This window comes from Coturnix japonica, chromosome 3, assembly GCF_001577835.2.
Source record: "Coturnix japonica isolate 7356 chromosome 3, Coturnix japonica 2.1, whole genome shotgun sequence".
Lineage (NCBI taxonomy): Eukaryota > Metazoa > Chordata > Aves > Galliformes > Phasianidae > Coturnix > Coturnix japonica.
In genome coordinates, this window is record NC_029518.1 from 18,603,070 (window position 1) to 18,615,991 (window position 12,922).

At 39.9% G+C, this 12,922-nt stretch overlaps 1 protein-coding gene across 2 annotated transcripts in view; it reads left to right on the forward strand.

Annotated features, from left to right (window-relative positions):
- The window catches only part of PTPN14 (protein tyrosine phosphatase non-receptor type 14), a 97,038-nt gene extending 85,105 nt beyond the window's left edge, over positions 1–11,933 (forward strand). For both annotated transcript variants that reach the window (XM_015857322.2, XM_015857324.2), the window contains exons 18-19: positions 2,014–2,177; positions 5,767–11,933. In XM_015857322.2, the coding sequence (XP_015712808.1) occupies positions 2,014–2,177; positions 5,767–5,895 (293 nt within the window). In that variant the 3' untranslated portion in view covers positions 5,896–11,933. The remainder of the gene's footprint in view (positions 1–2,013; positions 2,178–5,766) is intronic.
- Positions 11,934–12,922: the final 989 nt, after the last annotated feature.

Genomic DNA, 12,922 nt, shown 5'->3' on the forward strand with positions numbered 1-12,922 from the left:
AGAATTCTTGAACTTGCCTGATAAAAGAAATCAAACAAAAGGTTGCTTACATTCTGTTCACTGCCCCTGGTCAGAGCTGTAATTGACTTCAAATGTTTATTGCTGTGGTATAGAGATGCCTCAGCTTGGTTAGGCTTTTCTGTGATTTGGTGAAAGAAGTAGGATTCAAGAGGTAGGACCTATGGGTGAGGGTCTTGTTCTAGAAAGATGTGACACAATAGGAAGAAAAATCAGAGGCAACAGTAGTGCTAAAGACAGATTATTTCAAATAAAAGGACATCCCAGCTGACTAATCTGTCAGCATAAGTTACTGCCACTTCCGAGCTCTAATGAGTGTATGAGACATTAGGCTGCACAGAAATGTGATTAGAAAAGTCTGAGTGAGAGAGGCTTAGATGTTAGTGAAATACAGCACAATTCTTCCAGTTCTGTGGGAGGCCCTGATTGCTGACAGCCAGTTATTTGGTAGTCCAGAGGACTTGCTTCAGAAGAGCAAAAAGCTTTATTACAAGTGCAGTTAGTCTGAACTCGCTGCCACTCTTCTAACCACATGCACTCACACAATGCAAAGAGTCTTCTCACTTAAATACAGTCCCAATTCATGTATTTCTGACAAAGTAGACACTGTATTCATCTGTATTGAGTTCATAAGCTTTTCTACTTCTTACCAGGTAATAAATACTATTACAGTAAATAATAAAAAATCAACCATACTGTAACTAAAACCACTTATCTGGCGCTACAATGGAATGTGATGCAGAGAATTTTAGGTTATCACCCTGGAAGTATGTATACAGTGTACAAGCTCTGCAGCCTCAGCAGCATGGCCCTGTTGAATCCAAGCCCTCTGTCAATGAGGCTTGTGAGTTCTAGTTTGGTCTTGACACAGATACAGTGCATTAGTGATCCTCCTTTGCATGGTGTAGGTTTGGTGTAGATAACACCTCATTTTCCTAGTCTATCACCAGGGCAGAGTCACAGAGAAGGCATTCTGGCTTTGACAAAGGAGAATCATGGGGCCTGGCTTTAAGGCAAACATATTGAGTTTGCTCTCATTGCCCAATTCCTGGTTTGTTTTGTACTGTGCTTCTCCTGCCAGCCCCTGTAGCTGTGGTCGGGCATGGCAGTAATTGGAAACGGATTGTTCCCATTTCCTCTGTCCCATTGTTTGCTACCACATACAGTCCCATTTCATGGTGTGCTTCAAAATGCAGCTTTTCTGATTCTGGTAAGCTTCCAGCCACAGCCTGCCTGCATGTATTGAAAGGACAGCTTGGGCTGCAAAGCTGTGACACCGAGAGCTGGGGCAGGAAAGCTGGCTCAAGAGTCAGTGCCTTGACTCCCTGCTATGAGTGATGGGAAGTTAAGTGTCTAAGAGCTTGAATCATAGTTTATAGAGTGCTTATCCAGCCACATGAGCTTCCAGTATGTAAGACTGTGTAGCTTGACAGTAGAATGCTTTGAACAACACTAGGGACAGCTGCGCCAACTGTTCTTGATTCGTGCAGTTAATGGAAATGACTGGGGGGAAAAAAGACAGCTCCTATAAGAGCTCGTAACTGTTGAGAAACAGCCCCCGAGCAGAGAGGTGGGTAAGTCTCAGCCTTGCTATAGATGGGAGGGTGGTAGAAAGGGCAGATGGTTGCTCACGTCTGATCTTGATACTTGCTTTGACAGGGAGTAGTTTCAAGGGTTTTGATCCCAGCCTGTTAATAGCAGAAATTGCTGTAAGTAATATCTAGAATCATCTGCTTTGGGGACCTGGAGATTTGCAGACAGGAAAATGGAATTTAATTTTTAAAAGGCACAATTTAATTTAAAGGAGCAGATTCTGAAGTAATAATTGACACCCAGCTGGTACTGGCTGGATTCAGGATTGTTCAGTACACACTGGCCAAAAAATCATTATATAAATATAAATTCGTTTTGACAAAGACTGACGGAATGACTTTTTAATTTCAACTTCTATATTTAGATATATAGATATTTACAACTTTGTGTTTTACATTGCAGCTTACTTGGAGGAGATACAGTCAGTGCGTCGCCACACCAACAGCGTGCTGGACAGCAGCAACAACTGCAACCCTCCTATTGTGGTTCACTGCAGTGCAGGGGTAGGAAGGACCGGAGTGGTAATCCTAACAGAGCTGATGATTGGGTGCTTGGAGCATAATGAAGTAAGTAAGCTTTTATCTCAGGGCAGACCCTGAGCTCATTCCTTGACTAACCAGCTACATTTCTGAGGTTAAAACTAAAAGGCAGTGAAATGCTTCTGTTCTATTACCTTTGTGAAACAAGGGCATTAAACATGATAGGAAGAGATTTCCCAGAACAGAAGCTACTTATTGTAGTTTGCTGTTGGGTTGATCTTGTGTTTTCATGAACGTTATTTTAACACATTCAAAGTTCAGGCTTTTTTCTGTCTTCTAAGAATTTACTGTAATTTTTACCTCTATTTAATTAACAGTTTAGAGACAGCATGTTCACAAAGACACGTTGACAGAGAGTCTAAACAATGTCAGTTTCCATGCGCTTATAAGTAACATTTACTGCTCTCTAAACTTGCACTTCAGACTCTTCCATCTCTTGCATTTCCTCTAATCTCATCTGGAACTAAATTTGGCTGTGTGCGTACTGAGGAATAGATGTTTATGAATAGCAGTGAATATTACAAAACTAGTAATGTAGTCTAGAGAAATGATGGGTTAAGAGCCCCAGGGGAATAACCATGTGTAGGTACTTGCTTTTCACCTGTACTATGTTGATGGAGACGTGTCCAGAAAAAACATCACATCTTGAATAACAACCTGCCACACAGCTATTTAAATGGGGATTTCTATTGCCAGAGGAACTGCTCAAAGACAAAACCTCTTGTAGACATAAGAATACGATAAGAGTGACACATTGGCACACATCAGCTGCCACTCCCAGTAATGTACATAAAATGCTCACCCACTCTTTGTGCCCATACAGTTACAGGTTGGAACCTTTCTGTGCATGGTGCTAGGTGGAAGTGGTTTCCTGGCTCATTCAAAAATGTGAGCCCTAGAGGAGACAACTTGGTACTTTGTCACTAGTTTTGAAAAGTTGCACTTTCCTCTCCACTGTTTTTAAAGAAGTGATGTGAGGAGCTTTGTTCTTCTCTATCCTTTCTCCTCCTCCAGCAGTTCATTGTTCTGTAGTTACAAGATCACCTAGGGATCATGGGCTTATTTTGGTCATGAGTGGCTGAACAAGTGAAGATGAAGGAGGTATCTCCACTTCTAAGCATGTGGATGAGCCTTGACATTCAAAAGAATTCCCATCAAGTTCAGTAGGAGCAGGTGGTAGTGCTCAATAACAAAGGATTCCTCTGATGTCTCTAAAAACATACATCTTGATTAACAGTGGAAATCATTAATAGTAAAGACAATTTTCTTAAGGCTTTTGTTGCTCTAGATTGTAGAAAGGTAATATTTTTTTTGTTTGCTAAAACCCAATTAAAAAAAAAAAGATTAAAAACTTTATTTATTAGTTAAGCAGAGCATTTTCAGCTTATGGCAGATACTGCATTCTGTACAAAGAGGGCTCCCTTTCATGCAGGAATCATAGTGGTTTATTTTGAAGTAGGATTAATTGTTTGCATTTCTTTCTGAAATAAAATAGGTTATTACTTAAAAAGCTTTAGTCTTAGGAACGGGTTAATTTCTTCAGAAGTGTCATATTATAAGTACATGTATTGATATTAGCGTGGAAAAGAATGAAGGGGTTGAAAATTCTACTAAAGACCTTCCTGGGAAGGTCTGCAGCAATGCTGGAAATTTTTCTTGATTTTGAGTTTTCAGGTTTAGTTGAGAATCCATTTTGAATCAGGCACTGTAGAACTTCACTCACTGCGACTTGCAGGCACTTGCTGGTTGAGTATAAAGTATATGTATCCCATTGCAGGGATTTGTTTTCAGTAGGTTGCCATACAGTAAGAAATGCACTAAGTCACATTGTTAAGTCCTTACTGCTGTAGTCACTGGAACATGAACTCATGATCATAGGTTCAACGCATCATCACAGGGGGAGGTCTTTGGTTTGGGAGTAAGAAATTGAGTAACATTTTTTTTTTTTTTTTTTCCTTTTTGCAAAAGACACCTTAGCAAGGCATTATATGACTTTTATTGAAGGTGTATTGAAGGTTCTGCTTAACTGGAGTAAAAAAAATAAGTTGATGACAGAGTGGAGTCAAATAGGGGGATCAATAGGATGGGCTTTTCTTTCCTGAGATAAGTCTTTTTTCTTAAAGTCTTATTTAAAGTCTTAATTTGGCCTTTTGCTGAGGCATTGTAATTGAAATACTTCTCTTTGCAGCCAAAAGATTTGCCAAGTTCTTGTGTGTATTTTGGGAATGGCAACTAACATTACAAAGAGCACTTGTGTTGCCTGATAAAGCTTTATATCTTGCAGTACTTAAGAACTTCCCTCAACAGGAGAACGTATCCTTGTGCTTATGTTTACTGCTGCAATAGAAAACAGAAAATCCCTCATCCTAGGACATACCACATAGGCTTCCTTTGAATTTGCGCCTCCGGCTCAGCTTCATAGCTCAGTTTCATGGCTCAGTGACTTTTGAATAGTTCCTTGTGTGCTTGTTTTAACAGCTAAAACATGGTAACATCATAGCTTTTTCTCTCAAAATTCTGGAGATAAATGGTAATACCAAGCAAATTTTCCTGCAGGTTTCCTCCTTCTGAAGGCTCCCTGCTTCACACGGTTCATTTGTTTTCTGATTCAGACCATTGTATAATGCATGTGCATCCATGTGCTCATTAGGATTAGAGGTATACTCTTATAGAGGATCTTCCAATCTGTCCCCACTTACTATACTTTAGTTCCCATTGCAGAGCATTTTCAGGGCACACAAATGAATTTCATGTGGATGAAACAAAGCTGAAAGATGCCCTTTTGGAAGGCATTCAATGTTTTCGAGCCGCTAACGGACACTGAGTACATGGCAACAGACAAACACTAGCCTGAAGTCTACAAAACAAATATGGTGGATTTTGGGTCTTCGGGGCCAACTGTTTCACTGTATGGACTGATGTCTTACAGAGTGTTATGCATTAACACAGACTTAGCTGTGGGAGGAGAGCTGTCAGGGTTCTTGGATCTTTTGTGACAGTCATTTTCCTTCTTGTTATGGAAAGATTGGTATATTTGCCTGCACTTCAATTTTGTCTGAGGAACTTTTGTTCTTCAAATCAGATACCTGCTTTCATTTGAAAAATCTCTTAGATCCTCCCTCAGTGAATGTGCTTGAGCATGGATCAGAGCAATAGGCACTGAGTGGTGGAGCTGAACTGGACCATATAATATTAGCTGCTCCAATTTTTTATTAGACCTTCTTTATATATATATCTAGGGCTTAGCCTGTGGCAATACAGCACGTTTTACTGAGTTGAAAATAGGTATATTGAATAAGAAGCTTTCAAAGAGATGAAACCCTTTTATTTTATGTTCAGTTGATGAGAGGTAATAAGTGGTTCACCAGTGCAGGATGAGATTATGTGGTCATCTGCAAGTTTAGATTGGTCCAGAACTTCTCGTAAGCTTTAGCCGGGAAAGCACCGAATGCACAGTAACCTTTTATATGCTAATGATTTACTCCTTAAATTATTTAAAAATTGGTGACAAAAAATTGTGATATTTCACTGTAATTGAGATAATTAATTACTTGAGGCAATGGCTGTTTAATCTAACAAACCTATGACTTTATGACTTCTTTCCTTGGTTTTACAGAAAGTAGATGTCCCTGTGATGCTGAGACACCTGCGGGAGCAGAGAATGTTTATGATCCAGACCATAGCCCAGTACAAATTTGTCTATCAAGTGCTCATCCAGTTCTTGCAGAACTCAAGACTTATTTAATCTCTTCAAACATCTCAGAGCCAGCTCTGTGGATCTGACTGAACCTTACTGATGAATGAGGGGAACTGCCTTGACAACACAGCATGCAATCCATGTTGCACTTTTTAATGCTGTCTTGAAAGTAAGGAATTTGTTCTTTACTAGAGTGTCCCATGGGTTATTTTATAGAAGATATAATTTATTTTTCCTTAGAATAATTTGTGAATTACTTTAATAACTTGTAAAACTTATGGTGAGCTTTGAATTGAACTATATTTGACATGACCGGTCTGCATTGTAACATATCCGTAGGGAAAGCAATCCTTCATAAATACTGGCCTTTATTGGACTTCACCATTTCTGAAATGAACGGTTATTTGGCAGTGGGCTTTTTCTTACATAAGAACATTCTGACCCAGATGTGTAGCTTCTATGATTTAAAAAGAAAAAAGAAAGACCTGCTAGATGTCAAATACAGTTCTGAATGAGTGGAAGCAGAGAACACACTGTCCTGGGACAGGGAGACCTAAGCTTCTGCATATGCAGAATGGCACATTACAGTGGGCTCAAGCACAGGCTGTTGTGAGGGCAGAGAATTTGGGTGCTGAACTGTTCAAATTGAATGAGAATTACAGTTTTATATTAGTCCTTAAAGAAAAAAAAAAAAAAAAATCAATATTGGATCTTTTAAAGTGAGCCTTTGCTATTCAGTCCTTGAAGGGGTTTGTGTAAGAGTTGAAAACTGACCAAGAGCACGGTGAGGCCAGTGAATCTTTCCTGTGGATATGGGTTGAGCAGTAGATGGATTTCAACTACATGCAGCTGAAAAAGAAACTAATGTATCAAATGAAGCATCTTTTATGAATTGCACAGAGATTTTTATTGCCTTGATGGTCACCTTGAGTGGAAAAGGAATCAAATTCAAGTTGGACATCTCCCATCACCTGTCCTTGTTTCCTGTGTCTTCAGTGCTGTAATTGTTTCATTTTCTAGTCCACTGAACTTCAGAAAAATGATCAATACTGTTTTTATTCTGTCCAGCAGTGATTCTTGAGGGCTTTAGTTTAGATTCTGCCTTGACTGTTTTCCTATCACCGTCTTGTAGTTTGTGCACATACCAAGCAGTTTTTTGGTATTGGCAGCTCTCATTTTGTTAGGGTGTTTTTTGTGTTAGATTGCACAAGCCATCTCTCTTCTCAGGCTGCTGTTTCAACACTACTGGTCATTTTGGGTTCTCCCTTCTGTTTATTATTACTGCTTTATTCTGGTAGTGTTCAGGGTTTCCAGTTAGGAGTCTGTTGTACCAGACATTGTGTGAGTACATAATGGAGTAACAGTCCTTGCCTGAAGTTTACAATCAGAACAGAAAAGGGAAACAAACCTCCTTATCCACCTCACAGCTAGATTAACGGGTTCTTAACTGGCTTGTCTGGGCCCGAAAGTGAAGTCTGTGGTAGAGCTAAAAAAAAAACCAAAACATGTCCTGTAAATATTTCACCAGCCAGGCCTGCTCCGTCTCTTCTTCTGTCCCTCAGCATTCACCAGTTGTTCAGCACAACTTTGTGCACGATCCTTTCTCCAGACTTTATTTCACTGGAGCAAATCACATCATGAATTACATCACAGTGTATGCACAGTAACACGTACAGTTATTTAGAAGTGACAGGAACTGTAAAAAATAAATAGCTTTAGCAAGTCACAGTACAATTCCCACCTTGTTACTTGAGGTGCACAAGAGATAGAGAAGTTCCTGCACTGAGATGGTTCCCCTTATCGTTCTCCTCCCTTTCCAGAATCCATGCTCCTTCCATGCCTGTAGTTTTCACCCCCAGCACAAGCTGGTGTCCGGGTTTTTTACACCCTATTTTCTATTGTTTCTTCTTCCTGGATGAGTCTTCATTTCTTCTGAGGTCACAGCTGTTATGTGGCATTATGTGAAATGCAGTTGTTTGCCTTTTTGCTAAGAAGCATTGGTAATGGTTGGACTGGATGATCTTCTAGGTCTTTTCCAACCTTGATAATTCTGTGATTCTGTGAACAGTTTCAGGTCAGGTTGAGTATTGTTAAAGGCCATGGAACATAGATTCCCAGCTCCCAAATGCATCCCAGAACAGACTGCAATCCAGAAAGGCCGTGGTGCAGTTACTGTTTTGGAGAATCACAATTACTGCACTCATCTGTGAGCATCTCACACTGCGCGTGGCAACAAAGAAAAGCAGTTTTTTTCCTATTCTTGTTTTAAATGCATACAGCCAAGCCAAAACAAGCTCTAAGTCAATGTATAAAGGCCAAAGCCAACAAGTACTCTGAAGTTCAGGATCACTAAGGGGACCTACACTCCTGCTTTTCTTTAAGTGCTGCGAGAGCTTAATCTAAGGCTCTGTACCAGAGTCCTTCTGAAATGCAAGTAAAACTGCTGTGTTTTTTTGCTGCTATGCAATATGGGCTTAACAGTGTGACAAAAGTTCTGGTAGATTTTCAGCAACCAACAAATGGCCGTGAGCTCTTTAGCTGTAATGTCTTGACCATGTTCCTTTTAAGGATCAGTTGAGTTTTCAGTCAACTTCTGTTTTCTCCAATTCCTTCTGCCAATGCCAATGTATCTCCTGTTACATTAGCAGCAACCATTTAAAGTCTTTTCAGCAGCATCTGCATGATAATTGCACAGAGATGCTTTATATCTGGGAAACAAGCCAAAGAATAAACCTTGAAGCAAAGTGTATTAAATTAGTTATCTCGTTTTAGCTTTTTGAATAATTTTCTAATGATGAATTAAGTTTGAACTTGGAGCTGTCAAGTCCCATTGCTCCACTTGGATCTGAGAAGTAGAAAATCAGGAGGGAAAATAATCTGCCCCTGTGTCTTATTACTCAGTTATTCTTGGCTGAAATGCGTCCTACTGTTTCTACAGTCACTACAAAAAAGTTACTTCATAAGAGAATGTAAATAGCTGCGTTTAAAAGGAAAATTAAGCAAGCGTCACATCACAAGTGTCTTAGAAAAATATCAATTACGAAATGGCACCAAAAATCCTTTCCAAATTAAGTCAGTACTCATTAATGAGCCAAATGAGTGGCCACATAGTAAACAGTCATTTCCAATTAACTCCTGAGACGGCTGGTGTAGTAGATAGAAGTCAGTGTGACTCACTTTTTCCCTTTCATTGTCAAAGAACAGTAATTTTAAACTTTCCCTTTCATCTGACTCCAGTGTATTTTTTCCTGCCATATTTTATCTTGACTTGATCTGCTTGCTAATATCATAAATGAATTGGGTTGGTGTGTGTCTTTAGAGGTTCCTTTCCACCCCAGCTTGCAAATGAATCTCAGCACACCAATGATTTATTACTGAAATGGGTTACGCTTTGTAGGAGAAAAACTGAGCCTCCTGACTTTGAACCCATTGTAGCTTTATCAGTCCTAAACCACTTGGGCCATATTTCCTAACCCTTTAGGGAGTGACAGGAAGATGCACATTGTATCCAGTTTCATTAGTAGTGTAGGGGCTAAACCATGACAGTTAAAGCAGCAGTTCTGTTCAGTTTCTGGCCCACAGCCGTAACAGCAGAATCCTTTAGCACAAGGGGAGGGTTGTAGCATCACGTCCTTTGTAACCCCCAAACATGACAGTTAGTAGGTTGCAGACCTTAAAACATGGAAACCAGCAGTCTTCTCCAAGGTTCCCATGTTGCAGTCTGGCACATTTAGCCTACGCTCCTCACATTATTTTCTAGGAGAAAGCTCAGAGTGGATGAGCCCTACTTGGGGGAATTCATTGTGTGTATTCTCCTTTTCATGCACTTTTAATCTGTATTTACTTTCACAATATTTAACAGCTTCTTTTTTTCTTTAAAGTCGTAACAATGTTTGCATTGAGGTTCTTGGCATCACATTTTTGCTTAATGTTATGGTCAGAGCATTTCATGCTTAACTTTGTCTGAGTTGAGGATGGGAGATCACAGTTGAGTTGCTGCTCACCAGCAGCCTGCCCAGCGCTGCGGACATCCAGATTCTGTCCTCCATGGGCTGTGCTGGAGAACAGTGGAGCTCCATGTCAGCTGCTCAGGTCCTACTTGTTCCAGCTGCTCCCCAGGCCTGCTTTGGCACCTTCGCATCCTCAGTGAGTTGAGGTAAGACAGAGCTTGATCCCACAAACATTCGGTGAATACACATGAAACTCAAGGATGACACACATTTCACGAAATAATGGGTATATCATTCTGAAGGAGCAAATTATCCCCAGCTCATTCTCAGCCTTCTATAAAGGTTTTCCTTACAGAACTGAGAGCTGTGGGAGCTACACGTGCAGTTGTTGCCATTTGAGAGAAGAGGACATTGTACATGCAGCTTCATGTAGCCTTGACTTGCAAGGACTGTGATTTGAGGAAGGGGGAACAGTTGGTTGTTTGGGCTCTTGGACCAGCAAGCGAAGGCTGAGTTCTTAACCACAGATAAATGCCTGTTAGATTGTGAAACAAAACAATACTGTGCAGCTTAAAAATATCAGTGTCTATATAAATACTGAAAAGTAAATCGATTTTGTTAGCGTAAGATGCTCTAAAACCAGTGAAATTCAATTGGTTCCCCTCAGCCATTTTTCAGCGGCTGTTTTTCTCATTGTCGAAGTGTTGATACTCTTGATCTGAGCACACCTTTACTGTGAGTTTCCCTGCTGCAGCAGTGGGACTTTGCCTTTGGAGGGTGGCCTGGAAGTCATCGGTGGAAGAGCAGCTCTCAGTGGAGAATCCCAGTACTCTTTAACAGTTAGAAAAAAGCAAACCTATATTCATTTCAGGGATCTGCTCAAGTATTAGTGCTTAATAGGTTATTTTTCTTCGAGATCATCTGCCTAAAGACTTGGTGTTTTGGATTGAGTCTCTATACTCAGACACTTCAGTGGAAGCAGTCCCTGATGAGGCAGGCGAGAGTGAGAAAGGCTTCCTATAAAATTCTTCCAGGACAGGCTGGTATTTGATGCTAAATAAAGATAATTGAAGGTTGCATGAGGTGTTCAGTCCCAATAGCACAGCTGGCAATGAGTGATTTAAGGCCTTCCCAATGATAAAGTTTTATAAAATTTTATATATATATAAATTTGGGGGTTTAAAAATCACTGATAGCTCCATTTTCAATGAGTTGTTTTTAAACCCATTTATTCCTTTGGCCTTCACAACATCCTATGTTGGTGAGTCCCACAACTTAATTATATACGTAAATGTGTAAGAACTTCCTTTTTGTGTATGTTAAAAGTATTTTCTTGCTGCTACTCAGAATCTTTAATTAAAAAGAAAAAGCTTTTTAGTGCCAGAAACATTGTTAATAGTTTGTTAGATGTTTACCCTGTTGAGATTGCTCCATATGGAAAACACGTTTCCCTCATTGGTAGAGTACCTTTCTTTTGCTATTTTATAAAGGAGAAGAGTTTACACATGCAGATGACTGTAATATCCCCACATATAATTGTGTGGGTCATGTTAAATGAAATAACGTGTTTAAATAAGTTTTACGTCACTGGATTTTACTGTCCTGTTTTTACTTCAGTATTTTTATGCTTTCGGTTGTATTTGTTCTGTAATTCTGTACATGACAATTGAGCTCAAATAGCAACCTGAATCTCACCCCCTCACTGTATGTATACATTTTGTAGAGAGATGGGATATCAGCTACATGCCCTTCCTGTCCCCCCCACCTCCTGTTAGGGATGAATGGCAGAACTATGCTATGATATTGAAAGCCTTTAAAAAAAAACAAATCTATGCATGCTATTTTATATCCTAATGTATTATTCTTATCAGTACATAAGCTTATGCTTGTCAGTTTTATCTTATGTATAGAACTGATTACTTTTGACAGTATTTTTGCACTGTTTCTTCTCTTTCTCTTTTTATAAAGTTCTATTTGGCATTAATTGACTGCAATATTTTTTTTACCCTTCACTGCCTTTATGTACATAAAGCCTTTTCAAATATGAGAATGTTTTCCATCACTAAGTTGTTGTTTTTTGTAAGGCTGTCCTTCATATTCACAATATACAATAAACCATTTTTTTTTCAAGGAAAACAGTGCTCGAGTTGTTTACTCGCTTCAGGTTTGTATTTGCACCTTCTTTGCTTGTGTTAGTTTCCCATGTTAGCCTGATTGGTATAACCACAGCTACATTGAGGTCTGTAGAACCTCCAGTAAACGGCACACCAGTGTCTGGAGGGGAAAGCTACTGGGGCTCAAATTAAGCTGCTCTTCATTCTCTAATGTTGAGGTATACCCCAGGCTCTGATCAGAGCCTAGACTTCTCATCTCTGACACGAAGGTGCTATTACCCTACACAAAGGTTTGCATGTATGACAAGGCTAAGTAAGGCTAGAAATGGGCAGCTGGTACGTACACCCTTCCTAGGCTTGGCTGTGGTTAAATGGTCCTGATTCCCTGGAATCTCGAGATCTGGTGCAGTTTTAGGTATTCCAGTACCAAGTGCTTGATAAAGAGCACCGACAGCTTTCAGCAAAATGAGCTGGCAAAACCTTGCTCCGCAGGTGTTTTATTTTCAGAGGAGCGCTTACAAGAAAACAAGATAGTCTTGAACAGCAGTGATGTGCTGGCTCTCGCTGTACTTTCTAAGCCATGAAGGCAGTAAAGAACTGTCAGGTAGTTTTGCTGTGCAGTATACTTCAACTCTAAATGGTACTGTGCAATATACATAACTGAATGGTACTGGAAGCGCAGAGCCACTCTCTCCCTTTTCTTCCTTCACTCCTCCTTTAAAAAATAAGCATCTCCTGCCATCAATCTAAATAGAGGGGAAAAAAAACCTCCAGAGTCTTACAGAAGTGTAAGGAAAGCAGATTTCCTCTGGATCATTTCCTCAGAAATGGGTTTTGTCCCTCCACTAAAGGTAACAGCTAACAGACAAGTAGAATAGCTGTAATAAGTTTATCTTAACTTATAAAGGGGATTGAAATACCAGAAGTTGCACAGTTCGTGTCTCGTGCAATGTTTCTGAGCTCTGAGACAGGTGCCAGCAGGTTCTGTGCATCGCATGCTGAGCTCCAGGT